The following is a 16,588-nucleotide window of genomic DNA, read 5'->3' on the forward strand; positions in this document are numbered from 1 at the left end:
AGGCTATTATCCTTTCTATTTATATCTGAGGAAGCAGAGTCAGTTACTTGCCCAAGGGCAAGGAAGTGGCAGAACCACTTAATTGGAATAATAATAGCTGTTATATTAAGCATTTCCATATGCCCATTCTAATTCAGCATTTTACATGAAATAATCCATGTTATTTATCCTCACAAAATTTGTTGTTTTTTGAGCTGAGCATTATGATTTTAGAAACCCTGCTGTTAACTATTACTTTGGTGTCATTGATACCACGACCTAAACAGAGGAAAGGATTTATACAGCTTCAGAAGTAACTTTTGATTTTCCATGTCACTGTCTTGGAATTTAAGGTCTAATAATTTATCAGTCAATCCCTAATCCTCCCTGACTTTATGTTCATCATTGCCACCTCGTCAGCCATGCCCCATTCCTTCAGCCCCTCCATCCTTTAATTAGAACGAAATATTAATAATGGAACCATACTCTAGAATAGGGCCAACGTATCTTCACAATTACCCCAGTAAATTCAATATCAGTAGTAAAAGCTAGTTTTTCAAAGTCACAGAAAATGACTCTACAATTTCTCTTCAGAATGAAGCACTCAACCATACCGTAGGTAATATATGTTTCAGTACACAAATTTATCAAACCCTTTAGGTCGACAAATTTTTAAATTCCAGGATTGGAAGATGCAACAGAGATTATATGATTAGCAATTTGGATATCCTTGATCTAGATAAGGTGGTTATTAGCTTTCAACATTTTTTGGTGATAACATGTTTTTTAGGAAATGATGATAGTAATAGAAGTGAAGGGTTTTTTCCCAATGAAAAAATTCATCTATCCAAATTGAAATAGACAAGCCTACAATCTTTGTGTTATAAGATTACCATCGTAATATCCCGTGGTATCTTATTTGCAGTGTTCTTTTTATTGAGTTTTAGGAGTTCTTTATATATTAAACATATTAATCTTTTATCCATCAAACATATTGCAAATATTTTTCCCATTTTCTCTTTTAACTTCTGTTTTTATTATATTTATATTAAAATTGTTATCATGTCAAATCAATTTCATTTTATTCATTCTCTTTTCTATCTTATCATGCTTACATATTCCATCCCTACCCTCTTATTACACAAGTTTTTTTGCATCTTTTTCTAGAACGTTTATGACTCCATTTTTAATTCTATCAATTTTTTAATCCACCTGGAATTTATTGTTACATAGAGTATACAATTCCTACATTTTTAATTAGCTGATCCAGCACAATTTCTTGAAGTTTTTCCTTCTCTACTAATTTAAAATGCCACATTAATCATATAATATATTCTTAAGATATATGATCCTAAGTTATGAAGTATTCACTACTAGAATTTTAACTGTTCTTAGGTATCTTTACTTAGTGATGATGTTTATTTTTAGAGTATGGTAAAATGATTTATTTTCCACTAGAATATGCTACTCCATTCTATCGTTTCCACACTCTACCCTTGGGTTAAAATATTTTATTGGCTTCCCATTGTGCCCGGAGTCCAGCCTCACCATGGACCGCCATGCCTCTTGCTGTTCCAGCTGCAGGGTCCGTCCCTGAGTCTGAGGAACATGGCATACTCTCCCCTGCCTCCATATATCCTTTCTCCCCATCAGATAGTCTGACAGCCACCAGGCTTGGGCAAATAAAAAAGGCTAGATTTAATTTTTTCCATTAAATTCTGTGAATATTAAAAGTGTATTGTGGTTACACTTTTTGTTAAAAAGGATGGTGGGTTGGACAGGTTTTGGCACCTGAGCTGCATTACCATTAAGAGGCTTGTCGGAAATGGTGGTATATGAACTAAAAGGGCAGTGCATAGGATTGCTCACTCTGGGAGACACTATTCTTTGCACACCAGCTGCTTGGGCAGAGCTCACTATTGCAATTCAGTCCTATTCAATTCAGTTGTAAAATTGTATTTTACATCTTCATATCCTTAATGCCGGGCATAGAAAGATGAACAACCCTTGCTTTCTCCCACAATTTCTCCCCGTCCAGCAGGAATGATGAACATATATTACCTAATTGAACACAACTCTACTAGTAGTATATTCTCTAGGGAAATTCTTTCACAGAAGGAATTTCTGTGCAACTACTTCACAGAAAAAGCGATATTTGAGTCTGATTTTGCATAAGTAGAATTTTGCCACACTGGAAGGAAAAATAATTCCAGGCAGAGAATACAGAATGAGCAAAGCACAAAATCTTGAAAATACTTAACATATTCGGGAATGTTCTGTACAGAGATGATGGCTGATGATGCTGGAAAGGTTGTTTGAGGCCAGATTGTGAAGGTCCATGAATTCCATGCCAGAAAATTTTTAAGTCGTACTGTAGATAATGGGGAACCATCTGAGGTTTTTAATCATCACTGTACAATCTTTGATACGTTTTTGGAAGCTGATACCAAAAGTAACGTGGAAGACGAATTCACAGGAGTGGAAGAGTGAGAGTAGTAGCCAGCCAAATATTGATCCTTTTATTCTTCACTATCTCCTTGTCATTGTCCAGGAACAGTCTTTAGCTGCCAAATGGGCCCATAAAAACAGATGAAAAATTCAGGCCCTTGACTTAAATCAGTGGATAGTTGGATTTCTTTTTCTATTTTCTTAAAAATAATGTATGAGTATCTTTGGAAATAAGGAGATAAATAAAATAATACTTGTTGAGTGCAGCAAAGTGGAGACTACTTTGTGGCAATCCTGTGCCAGAAATCATGGGGGATAGGTATTTATTCATTCAACAAACATTTATTGAGGACCTACTATGTTCTAAATGATCTGCTTGTTCCTGGGATACAATGCGGAAGTAAGACACATAATCTTGTGCCTCTTGCAGCTTACACTGTAGTAAAGGATTTAAATATAAACTAAATTATCCATACAAATGAATGCATAATTATATATTTTTGTATGCTACAAACATTATGCAGGAATCTAATAATTGCAAATAGGAGTAAAACTATTCTTACTATTGGATACAAGTCTTAGATATATGATTTGCAAATATTTACTCCCAGTCTGTAGCTTCACTTTTTGTTCCCTTAACAGTGCCTTTCGTAGATCAGAGTTTGAAATTTTAATGACGTCCAACTTACCGATTTTTTTCTTTCATGGATGGTGTTTTTGGTGTTGAATCTGAAAACTTATCTCCAAACTCAAGGTTATCTAGATTTTTTTTTTTTGCCTATGTTATCTTCTAGGAATTTTAGAGTTTTGAATTTTATGTTTTAAGACTATGATCCATTTTGACTTCATTTTTATGAAGATGTAAAGTTAATGTCTAGATACATTTCTTTTTGCATGTGGATGTCCAGTTGTTCCAGCACCATATGTTGACGAGATGTCTGTATCCTGAGGAAGTTTACAGTCTGGGAAAGGGAATAAGATCTATACACAAATGATTGACTGAAATGACTTAACTGAGATGTTTTTGTACTGAAAGATGTATGGAATTATACTAAGGGGTTTAATTTGAAGTGGACAGTGAAAAGTGAATCAAGTTTCATCACACAAATGGGTCAAGGAGGAAATAACAAAAACAAAGGACAAACTTTACATATGTTTTAAAAGATCACTCTGCCTGCAGTGCTAAGAAGAGGATAAAAAGGCAAAGTTGACAGGAGGGAAACCACTTGAGAGACTATTGAGAATCAGTATGGTGGAGGAGATGGTGGTGAGAAATGTTTGGTTCTAGATATAATTTAATAATAGAGCTGAATGGATTTGTGTATAGATTACATAAGGGGTATGAGAAAAAGAGAAGGATAACCCTCGGGGTTTTTTGCCTGAATAAGAAGAATGAAGTCGTCATTTACTGGGATGAGAATTGAGGGGCTGGGGTGTTCCAGGAGCATGGTTTGGAATGTGTTAAGTCTGCCTATTAGACTTCCAAGTGGAGTGACGAGTAAGCAGTTGGATCCTGAAGTCTTGAGATCAATAGAGTTGTCAGTACATGACTGGTATTAAAAGCTATGAAATCATGAAGTGCATGTAGATAGAGAAGGAAATAGGTCCAACAACCAAAGCTTGGGAGACTAAAATGTAACAGAAAGACGTGGAAGAACCAGAAAAAGATACTCAGATAGAGATGCCGGCCAGTTAAGGAACAGAATCAAGTGAGACGTACAGGAAGCGAAGATGGATGTATTCAAGAAGGAGTCTATTATATGCTGCCGATAGGTTAAGTAAAATGAGGATTAGAATGACCCCTGGATTTAGCAATGTGAAGGTCATTAATGTGCTTAACAGAAGCTGTTTCCCTGGATGTAGCAATGACAGCCTAGCTGAAATGCATTTTCTTAATGGATGGAGAGAAATTGAAGAGATTAAGTATAAATAATTCTTTTGAGAATTTTCTCTATAAAGCAAGGAAATGGAATAGTAGATGGAGGAAATTCAGGGAAAGGTGTTTTTGTTCACTTGTTTGTTTTTGAAGGGAAAATGAGTGATGTAGGAGTGAGAGAGGAAGGAGTGATGTCCTTGAATAAGTGAGAGGGGACAGAATCTAGTGCACAAAAGGAGGGCTGGCTATAGATAAAGGCGGTGACTTAATTCTCTAAGCAATGAGAAAGCATTAAAGTTTACTGAGTGAATGGTGTGATTCTCATTTTTCCGCACTATTTACTTTTTTCCCTTTTACTAATAGACAAATTCAAATGCTTAAAAGTATGTCCAAAAATATACATGGAAAATAAAATTTTGGTCAAAATAAAGTGGATGATCATTTTTGTTCCAGAAAAGTTGAAACAAACCTCTGTGTTTATCTCAGCAATTTCTCTGGCCTTCGTGTCAAATCAAGATCCTGATGCTGTTAGTGAAAGTTGCTGAAATGTTTTAATTTGAAAATAAACTTCTTAGGGTCCGAAATCAATTTTCTGCATACACTTAACCTTTTGAAAATCCACAGTGTGGTTTATTTTGTATTCCTCTTAAATTTTGTTGAACAATAATTTTTTTCAATTACGTTCCTTGACCACCAATGGCCTAGCACACCTCTGACAAAACTGGAAATCTAATGAATCCAAATCTTTCTGACTCACTACTTTGTAGCAGATTAAATCACGCATAGGAATTTAGAGGAGGCTTAAAAAAATTATATATAGGATAGTCCTTGATAGAAATAATGAACTCTTTTGATCATCCGTGAAGTTTGACATTGTACATTTTTCTAATGGAGAAAACAAACAGATCAAAATACATTAGGTTACTTTCTGATAAATAGTTACCATTGAATTTTAGTAAATCAGCTTCGTAGAAGTTTTTCAGTCTTATATGAATCTAAAACTTACTTCCATTATGATCAGTAATAAGTTCTCAAATCAGAATGGTTTTTCTCTTTGTATTGCTTCACAGACATGAGCGTATTCATACCAAGAAAAGTAACTTCAGCAGGTCTCTAATTTCCGGTCTGAAGGATGTAGATGATTTGGCAACCCTAGAAGTTTTGGATGAGGTAAGGAACTCAGTTTAATTGAACTTAAACATTCTAGACTTTTTTAATGTATAGAATTGATGTGAGCAGGAGGTTATTTGAACAACATCTGTACGTCTCATGCTTTCTTTGTCTCTTAGCTTCCTGATTCTCCTATCTTCAGTTTTAATACATATATTAATAACTCAAATCTCCAGATTGCTCCAGCCTGGTGTCAATTTTTTTTCTTTTTTTGATACTCAAATGACAAAGATTTGTATTCCCACTAGCATGAATTGCTTATTGGTCACAGACCCTTATTCCCCTGAATTCTTTCTAGGAGTTTCAAAGGGATGATTTACTGAGGTCAAAAACTAGCCTCCTACAACCTCCATGTGGCATCCTTCCTCTTACTCCTCTTCTGTTCCTCTCTCAGTGACAGTAGCTAGAGGCCTCCAAGATCCCTCGAGAGCCTGTCTGTTACCACAGCCAGTGGTCCCCTTCGTGGAATCACAAAGCCCTGCTCTCACGGAGCTGACCTTCCAGGGCACTGAATTCTGCTTGAAACTCCTTATTCCCAGGACCTCAGAAATAGTTCTGACATCACTTGTGAAGGCACAAATCCAAGCCAGTAAATTATAGTTTCCGCCTCCTTTCCCCTCATCCCCCTTTATTCCAGATAATCAAATCATTAGAGAAATGAATAATTCTTTTCAGTGAAAGGTTGGGATCTCTATCCTGCTTGATCAACAGATTTTTCTTCTTTTTAATAGTTCTGATACATGCCTGAACATTTTGCTCAGAAATGTAACACACTAGGAGACATTTTCTGAACAGAAGTAGTCATTTGGTAAATTTAGGGTTGTATAAAAACTCAAGTACTTCCTCAAAATAACCTCTCTTGTGAACATCAAACATCTCGTAATCAAATAGCGTTTGCAAGTCAGAGATTGCCAAAACCTTTCTGAATCCTTATATATCAAATTTTCCAATGATGTGAATTTCTAGGCTTGTGGATTATAGAGAAGGCTTTTGCTGATCTATATTGCTGACATATTGTGTTAAACACTGAGTTTGTTTGTTTCTATTGTCTGTGCTTTCTGTTTTGTCTCTTTTTTGACTTAAGATCTTTTGTTCCTCTCTTGTGTCGTGTACTATAAATGATGATTTCTGATGCTATTAAAATTGATTCCACGTGCTCATGATTTAGCAACTATGACAGTTACTTTTCTGAACTTTCATTCTGCCTCATAAAACCAAATGTCTAAGCAAAGGGCTAGGACATTCCACAGAGCCACTGAATAACCTCGACTTGCAGTAGAATCATGTGCACTGTATCTTCCCTTTCCTTTTCTAGTTTTCTTTCTTTTTATTTCATCTTCTGCATTTATTTATTTCCTTGAAAGCATTACATATATATGTATATATGTATTTTGTTATTATACTATATAATAGATGTAATATTAGGCTGGTGCAAAAGTAATTGCGGTATAAAAGGTTAAAAATATTGCAAAAACCGCAATTACTTTTGCACCAACCTAATAGTATATATACAGAGGATGCGCAAAAAAGTGTACACATTTTAAGAAAGGAAAAACTGTATTAAAATTATGATGATGGTAACCACTTTGAGCATCTCTTGTAATTGCAGAAGTCAAACGTGACTTGTGTTATCAGTATATATTGAGTATTATAATTTTAATACAGTTTTCCCTTCTTAAAATGTGTATACATTTTTAGCACCCTCTGTATACATATATATGTATAATCTTTATATTATATATATTCTATCTTTTGTTATCAGTGTATATTGAGTATTACAATTTTAATATAGTTTTTTCCTTTTAAAAGTATATACATTTTTTGTCGCCCTCTGTATACGTATAAAATATTACTGTAATATCAAATATGTCCTTTGGAAAACACAGGTAACAATGACATCTCTCTATGGCTCTCAAAACTAAAGAAAATGCCTGCTCAGTGAAAAGGTAGTTGCTGACCCAATGTTATACTTCTTACAAGCAATACATCTATTTCTTTCTGAGCCTTGGTCCAGATTCCAGATGTTTTATTTATTATTGTTTACTTTTTATATTGTAATTGACCATAAATGATTTTTAAGAGAAATAAATTTTTTGTGTTTTATTATAGAATACAGTCTCAGAGCAGCTGGAGAAATGTTATTCCAGAGATCAGGTTTATATGTATGTGGGAGATATACTCATTGCTCTTAACCCTTTCCAGAGTCTGGGTCTTTATTCCACAGAGGTATGTGGTGTGTCTTGCATTTCTTACTTTGTACTAATAATTGCACTATTCAGATATTTAAATTAATTTAAATGGTGCCAAAGAAAGTTTTATTCAGAGCCTTGAATAAACAGTTAAATGATTATGGTTAAAACATAGAGATAGGAAAAAAAAGAGAAAAAGAATCAATCTGATTGTAGATGTGCTCTTCATTTTTCCAATAGTATGTGGCACAGTGTTAATTGCTTCCAGTTATCCGTAATTGGTCTATACTAGGTATCATATCAATAAACAGATGCCTAAAAAGATGTATACATAATGTCTATCTCTGAACCAAGTAAGGGAGAGTCAAAAGTATAATTACATCGTTTCTATTGATAATATATACTTAATGGCTATAAATCTTGTCATTATGAATTTAAATATTCCTATTGACATAGTGATTTGTTTTTAATATCAGACAATGTGTGTTTTATTAATGTAAGTATATAATAATAGATTATTCAACCCCTAATGGTTTAAATATAGAATAGGTTTCTGTAATTAAACTATGCTGTTTTTCATTTTTGTTAATATATACAGAGGGTGGCAAAAAAAGTATACACATTTTAAGAAAGAAAAAAACTGTATTAAAATTGTAATATTCAATATATACCGATAACAAAAGATGAATACAGGTCACATTTGATTTCTGCAATTATAAGAAGTGCTAAAGTGGTTACCATCAGCATAATTTTAATACAGTTTTTTCCTTTCTTAAAATGTGTATACATTTTTCTGGCACCCTGTGTGTGTGTGTGTGTGTGTGTGTGTGTGTGTGTGTGTTGCACGCGCACACACACATGTGCACATGTATATATAGACTTTATTATCAAAAAATAATGCTTTCATTAACCTTATAAAGCTATAAGACAATATGATGAATAATATTGTATCTAAAACAATTTTACTATCAATAAAGTTGATCTTATAATATAATTGGTTTATATCTTTTGGTTCTTGTCAAGATAAATTTTTTAACCTGTCAAAGTCAGATTTTTTTAAATTTTTGTTAAATTTATTGGGGTGACATTGGTTAGTAAAATTATATAGGTTTTAAGTGGACATTTCTATAATACATCATCTATATATTGCGTTTTGTGTTCACCATCCAAAATATTCCATCACCATATATTTGACCCCCTTTACCCTCTGATAACCACTAAATGATTGCCTTTGTCTATGATTTGTGTGTTTGTTTGTTTGTCTTGTTCATTTGTTGCTTTCAGTTTTATATGCCACATAAGCGTAAAGTCATATGGTTCTCGATTTTTTCTGTCTGACTTATTTCGCTTAGCATGATAATATCAAGATCCATCCATGTTGTCGAAAATGGCAGTATTTCATCATATGGCTAATACTCCATTGTATATATATACCATATCTTCTTTGTTCAGTCATCTATCGAAGGACATTGTGGTTGTTTCCATGTATTTGCCACCGTGAATAATGCTGCAATGAACATCGGGGTATATACAGTATTTTGCCATGTATAATGTGCATATTTTTGCCCAAATCTGTGAGGGAAAAATAAGGTTGCACATTATACACAGGTAGTACAAATTCCATATCTATATAAATGTTTTCAATTCTTTTATTTATGCTTATGAGTTAAAAATGTAACTCTAGAAATCAATAACAATATCTGTATGCAAAATAATACCTGGAATACGATAATCGGTTTTGTTGAACTTACAACAAACCTGCAACAACAAAGATTTCTTGACCTTCTATGATGTGTAAATATCGTAAATTTGTTACCAGTACATAAAATTTCTTGTACCTTGCATCTGTTCTTGTGATTTATAATTATTTGTTACATAAAATTCTTGTACCATAATATGTTTAAAAAATAAATGCTAAAATTCCTTTATAATATAAAAAACAAGTACCTAAATGTAAACAAATAAAATTTTGAATTAAAAAATTAAAATATTTTTTCCCTGAAAGTTTGGGCCAAAAATGTGGGTGTACATTATACACAGCAAAATATGGTATATTTTTATGGATAAATTTTTTCAGATTTTTTTGAGTAGATACGCAGAAGAGTGATTGCTGGGTTGTATGATAATTCTATTCTTAATTTTTTGAGGAACTCCATACTCTTTTCCATAGTGGTTGGATCCGTTTATATTTCCACCAGCAGTGTATGAGGGTTCCACAACCTCTCTAACACTAGTTATTACTTGTCTTGTTGATAATAGCCATTCTAACAGGTGCGAGGTAGTATCTCATTGTGGTTTTGATTTGCATTTCCCTAATAGCTAGTGAAGTTGAATATTTTTTCATATATCAGTTGGCCATTTGTTTGTCTTCTTGGGAGAAGTATCTGTTCAGGTCTTCTGCCCATTTTTTAACTGCATTGTGTTTGTTTTTTGTTGTTGAGTTGTATGAGTTCTTGTATTTTTTGGATATTAATCTCTTATTGGAGATGTTGTTTACAAATATCTTCTGCCATTCACTTGGTTGCCTGTTTATTTTGTTGATGATTTCTTTTGCTGTGCAGAAGCTTTTTAGCTTGATATACTCTCATTCATTTATTTTTGCTTTTACTTCCCTTGCCTTTGAGGTCAAATTCATAAAATACTCTCTAAGACCAAGGTCCATAAGTTTAGCACCTGTTCTTTCTTCTATGCAATTTATTGTTTCAGGTCTTATGTTTAGGTCTTTTATCCATTTTGACTCTATAATTTTGATATATGGTGACAGATAGCAGTCCAGTTTCATTCTTTTTCACATGGCTTAACAATTTTCCCAGCAACCATTTATTGAAGAAAGAGGCTTTCTTTTCTCTGTGGTATGTTTTTGACTCCTTTGTTGAAAATTACCTGCCCATATATATGTGGGTTTATTTCTGGGTTCTCAATTCTACTGCATTGGTCTGTGTGTCTGTTTTTCTGCCAATACCATGCTGTTTTGAGTATTGTTGCTTTGGAGTATGAATTGAAGTCAGAGAGTGTGATACCTCCAGCCTTGTTCTTTTTTCTTAGGATTGCTATTCAGGACTTTTGTTATTCCATACAAATCTGATGATTTTGTTCTATTACTTTAAGAAAAAAGCCATTGGGATTTTGATGGGGATTGCATTATATCTGTGTAATGCAAATCTTGCGTAATATGGCCATTTTAACTATGTTGATTCTTCTAATTCATGAACACGAATGTCTTTCCATGTCATTGTGTCTTCTTCCGTTTCTTTTAATAATGTCTCATAGTTTTTAGTGTATAGGTCCTTCACATCCTTTGTTAAGTTTATTCCTAGGTACTTTATTCTTTTTGTTGCAATTGCGAAAGGAATTGTTTATTTTTCATTTTCAGAAATTTCATTGTTAGCATATAGGAATGCAATGGATTTTTGTACATTGATTTTGCATCTTGCAACTTTACTGCATTTTTTTTATTGTTTCTAATAGTTTTTTGGTAGAGTTTTTAGTGCTTTCTATATAAAGACTCATGTCATCTGTAAAAAGTGACAGTTTAACTTCCTCATTTCCAATTTGGATGCTTTTTATTTCTTTCTCTTGCCTGATTGCTCTGGCGAGGACTTCCAATACAATGTTGAATAACAGTGGTGAGAGGAGGCATTGCTGTCCTGTTCCTGAACTTGGAGGAAAAGCTTTCAGGTGTTTTTTTTTTTTTACCCTTACTTACGATATTTGCTGAGGGTTTGTCATATATGACCATTATTATATTGATGCACTTTCCTTTTATACCCATTTTATTTGGTATTTTAATCATAAATGGATGTCATAATAAATATCTTGTCCAATGCTTTTTCTGCATCTATTTATATGATCATATGATTTTTATCCTTTATTTTGTTTTTGTGGTGTATCACATTGATTGATTTGTGTATGTTGAACCATCCTCATGCCCCTGGAATGAACCCCACTTATTGTGTTGTATAATCTTTTTAATGTATTGTTGTATTCGATTTGTTAGTATTTTGTTTAGGATTTTTGCATCTGTATTCATCAGAGATATTGGTCTGTAGTTTTCTCTTTTTGTGATATCTTTATCAGGTTTTGGTATTGGGGTAATGTTAACCTCATAAAATGAGTTGGGAAGTATTACCTCTTCTTTAAATTTTCGGAAGAGTTTGATGAGGACAGGTATTAAATCATTTGTGAATGTTTGATAGAATTCACTAGTGAAGTAATCTGGATTTTTGCTTTAGGGGAGGTTTTGGATGATTGTTTCAATTTCCTTACTGTTGACCAGTCTATTTAGATTTTCCAGTTCTTTGTGATTCAGTCTAGGAAGGTTATATGTTTCTAAGAACTTGTCCATTTCTTCTAGGTTATTGAATTTTGTGGCATATAGTCCTTCATAGTATTCTTGGAAGATCCGTTGTATTTCTGTAGTATCCATTATAACGACTCCTGTTTCTTTTCTGACTTTCTTTATTTGTGTCTTTTTTCTTTGTTCCTTAGAGTCTAGCCAAGGGTTTGTCAATGTTATTAATCTTTTCAAAGAACCATCTCTTTGTTGCGTTAATCTTTCCTATGGTCTTTTTGTTCTGTATTTCATTTAATTCTGCTCTAAATTTTATTATTTCCTTCCTTCTGCTGACTTTGGGTTTCATTTGTTCTTCTTTTAGTAGTTTTTTAAAGATGTACTGTTAGGTTGTTTATTTGGGATTTTTCTTGTTTCTTGAAATAGGCATGTAATGATATAAATTTTCCTCTTGATACTGCTTTTGCAGTATCCCAATCGTTTTGATACAACGTATTTTTATTTGCATTTGTTTCTATGTATCTTTTGATCTCTCCTTTTATTTCTTCTTTGACCCACTTGTTCTTTGGGAGCATGTTGTTTAATCTTTACATTTTTTTCCTGCTTTCTTTTCGCAGTTGATCTCCAATTTCAAAGAATTGTGGTTGGAGAATATGCTTGATATGATTTCAGTCTCCTTAAATTTGCTAGTTTTGTGTCCCAACATATGGTTTATCCTTGAGAATGTTCCATGTGCACTAGAAAGAATGTGTAGCCTGGTGTTCTAGGATGAAAGATACTGAATGTTAATTATGTCCATTTGGTCTAATGTGTCATTTAGGGCTGATATTTCCTTACTTATTTTCTGTTTGGATGATCTATCCATAGCTGTTAATGATGTATTTAGGTTCCCTGCTATAATTGTGTTTTGGTCAATTTCTCCCTTTAGTTCTGTTAGTAGTTGCTTGGTATATGTCGGTGCTCCCTGATATTGATGATTGTTATGTCTTCTTGTTGTATAGTCCCCTTTATCATTATGAAATGTCCTTCTTTGTCTCGTTACCTGTTTTATCCTCAAATCTGTGTCAGATATAAGTATGACTATACCTGATTTTCTCTGAATGCCATTTGCTTGGAGTACCGTTTTCCACCCTTTCATTTTGAGTCTATATTTGTTCTTGCAGCTGAGATGTCTCTTGAAGGCAGCATATGGTTGGGTTTGGGGGCGCGAGTTCTTGTTTTTGTTTGTTTTAACTTTTACCCTTCCAAGATCCCCTCAAGGGAAGCCCATTTCACAGGGGAGGCAAAGTGATTTTATTCATTGGTTCACATACCCAGCAGGCATCTGATTACCAAGCCAGGCGCTGAGGTGGGAGCCTCTGTCCTAAAGAATGTGTATGTGTGTGTGTGTGTGTGTGTGTGTGTACGTATGCATGTGCACATGCATGTGCATGCTGGGTGAGGAGAATTGACAATAAACAAGCAAATAAATGACTATTAAAATTTCAGGCAGCGACAAAATGCTATAAAGACAACAAAACACAGTGATGTGAGGGAGAGGGATTTAAATATTAACTGCAGTGAAAGGGAAGCTAGAATTGGCTCTGGTGTTAAGCTCTGCCTGCTGCATTCCTGGGGCACTTTTTAAAGACTTGGGGTCATTTCTAGGTTCCCCCAACTGTCACAAGGGCCTGAACTGGTGAGGTCCAAGTAGGGGAGGCAGTGTGTGGGGTCCTTGGGCCCATATGTCTCCACATCACCAACTTCTCACAGTGAACTCAGAAAGCTAAGTTTGGGAGGCAAGTGGGTGGGAAGAGAGCCTGCCTTGGTTTCTCTGCACGTCTCTAAATTCTCGCTATTCCAGGCCCTGCCCTGAGGCTTCTAACTAACCCTTGGGGCCTGCTGAGTGTTTCTAGCACTTGTGACCTTCCCCACACCAGAATAGGGAGGACACTTGGGATTCTCTCCACTTCCCCAGAGGGAGATGGTGAAGCCCAGAGACGCCAAGTGATTCATCCAAAAATTGCGCGGCCAGTCAACTCCAGAGCAGAGTGCGGCCTACCTGGCCCCAGCCAGGCTGATTTCCATTTCTCAGGGCAGTTCGGATGCCAGGTGCTGCCAAGGGTATGCAAGTCCAGGGCCTTCCCAGCACCTTCCTGGAATAAAGGGGGGTGGCCCCTTGCTTGGTGAAGGCAGGCAGTGGCTGGTGGGAACACTTTGGTATCTGCTTAAACCTGGAGCAAGGCCTCCAGCAGCAGCTTTGCTGAAGAGAAATGAGCTTCCCAGGAAGCTGAGTGCAAAGACAGGCACTTCCCCAATCTGGTGGGCAGTAAGCCCAAAGCTAACCACAGAAGCCCAGCCCGGGAGGTTGGGGGCCTCCTGGCGAGGCATGGAACTGGTCCCTAGTGGAGAAGCTGGCCCAGATGGGTGGAAGCTGCCAGCCCCCAGAGAGTCTCCAGAGGAGGGAGGTGGAGCTCCAGTTGGGTCAGTGCCTGACAGCAGGGCAGCGCAGGAGGATGTCGGGATGGTTCACGATACAGCCAGCGGACTGGCTGCATGTTGCAATGTCTGGTGCGTTTGCAGCATCCTGTCCGTATGTGCAGCTTGGGTAACCTCAGACCTGTGTGGAGGAGTGTGTGTGGTTTGCAGGCTATGCAGCCTGGAGGCTGCTGGCACCGTGCATCTCATTTACAGCTCTGGGTTCAGCCGCAGTTCAGCGGTGCCCATGACATCACCACGTTTGTTTACTGCTCGGCCTATCCATCATTTTCCAATCCACCAAATGCGTTTGGGTTTTGTTTTTTGATTCAATCTGCTACTCTGTGCCTATTTATTGGTGAGTTCAGTCCATTTACATTTAGGGTGATTATTGATATATGAGGATTTTCTATAGCCATTTATTGTTTGTTTTCTGGTAGCTCAGTGTCTCCGTTGTTTCTTTGCCTTTGTGTTTCTGTCTGTTATTTTAGTTTGGTGGTATTCTATGATTTTTCCCTCTGTTTTCACTTTTTTTATGTTATGTGTCTCAGTTGTGGATTTTTTTTTTTGAGTGGTTACCATTAAGTTTATGTAAAAGAAAGTTTCATATATACAGTAGTCCTTTTTCTTCAGCATGCTTTTTTTCTCCATTCCCCTTTGCAAATTCAGACCTTTACCTCCTCCCCTTTTATGTTTTTGTTGTCACAAATTATCCCTATTTATGGTATGAGTTCATTTCTGAATTGCAGTAGCAAGTTGTCTTCTCTTTTTCTCTTTTTATGTTTTTGTCTCTTTTACCCTTTATGTTATGGTTAAGTGTATAGTGCCCTATTCTGTGTAGGGGTTGCCATTTCCTGCTTCTGTCTGTTTGTTAGTAATCGTATTCATAGTTTTGTATCCTTTTGTCTTTTTGTTTCAGGTAGAATAACCTCCTTCAGTATTTCCTGTTAATGCAGACCTGGTGGTAGGAAATTGCCTCAGCTTCTGTATATGTATGGAAAGGTCTTTATTCTTTCCTTCATATTTAAAGGATAACTTTACTGGGTATATTAGTCTTGGCTGGTAATTTCTATTTTCAATAGTTTGAATATTCAATTCTACTCACTCCTGGCTTGTAGAGTTTCTGCTAAAAAACATGATTATAATCTAATGGGCTTTCCTTGGTAGATTACCATCTTCTTTTCCCTGGCTGCCTTGAGAATTGTTTCTTTGTCATTAACTTTTGACTGTTTCAATATAATATACCTTGGAGAAGGCCTTTTAGATTGAGGTAGTTAGGTGTTTGCTTCTTGTATTTGAATGTCCAGTTCTTTCCATAGGTTTGGGAAGTTCTCGTTCACTATTTGTTTGAATAGGCTCTATGTTCCCTTCTCGCTCTCTTCTCCTTCTGGTATACCCATTATTCTTACATTGTTCTTTCTGATGGAGTCAGATAATTCTTGTAAAGTCCTTTCTTTTCTTTTAACTTTCAAGTCTCTTCTTCCATCTGCATCATTTCCAGATTTCTGTCTTCAATATCACTAATTCTTCTATCTAGTCAGCTATATTTCCTAAGCTCGCTATTTTAGTCTTCATTTTTTTCATTGAGTTCTTCAGCTTCAGAATTTCTACTTGGTTCTTTTTTAAAATTTTAATCTCTTTGGTAAAGTATCTGTTTTGTTTGTTAATTCTACTTCTGAGTTCATTCAACTGCCTATCAGAGTTTTCTTACATCTCACTGAGTTTTCAGAACTGTAATCTTGAATTCTCTGTCATTTAAGTCACATATTTCCATGTCTTTAAGTTTATTTTCTGGAAATTTTTCATTTTCTTTCTGAGCTGCCTTGTTACTTTTGTTATTCACCGTAATTGATGGATTATTTCTCTTTCTGGGCATCTACTGGAATGAATTCTGCAGCAGGTTGAAATGAAGAGGTATTTCTTTGGTTTTCCAGTCGGTAGCACTGGAGCATTTTATTTATTTTGCCCTGTTTTGGCTTCTCGCAGTAGATGATATCCTGGGGAGGTGGGCTTCTCTTCTGTGATCAGGTCACCTCGGTTTCTGAGCACCACCTCTGTGGGAGGATGTGGTAAGTGATAGCTTTCTGAACCCCTGAAATCCCAGTGCAGCCAGATGTGCTGCCTGACAGCCCTGGGTGCCCCACTGTGATCAACTATCAAAGGTGGAGGTGGGGTGGG

General features: G+C 35.6%; 1 protein-coding gene across 2 annotated transcripts in view; it reads left to right on the top strand.

Annotated features, from left to right (window-relative positions):
- Positions 1-16,588, top strand: part of MYO3A (myosin IIIA) — a 219,961-nt gene that overhangs the window by 83,527 nt on the left and 119,846 nt on the right. For both annotated transcript variants that reach the window (XR_004422433.1, XM_033100700.1), the window contains exons 11-12: positions 5,374-5,473; positions 7,583-7,699. Coding sequence is in view for 1 of the 2 variants with exons in the window: in XM_033100700.1 (XP_032956591.1) it covers positions 5,374-5,473; positions 7,583-7,699 (217 nt within the window). In the remaining variant the exon portion in view is untranslated. The remainder of the gene's footprint in view (positions 1-5,373; positions 5,474-7,582; positions 7,700-16,588) is intronic.

Source organism: Rhinolophus ferrumequinum (assembly GCF_004115265.2).
Source record: "Rhinolophus ferrumequinum isolate MPI-CBG mRhiFer1 chromosome 5 unlocalized genomic scaffold, mRhiFer1_v1.p scaffold_110_arrow_ctg1, whole genome shotgun sequence".
Taxonomy (NCBI): domain Eukaryota; kingdom Metazoa; phylum Chordata; class Mammalia; order Chiroptera; family Rhinolophidae; genus Rhinolophus; species Rhinolophus ferrumequinum.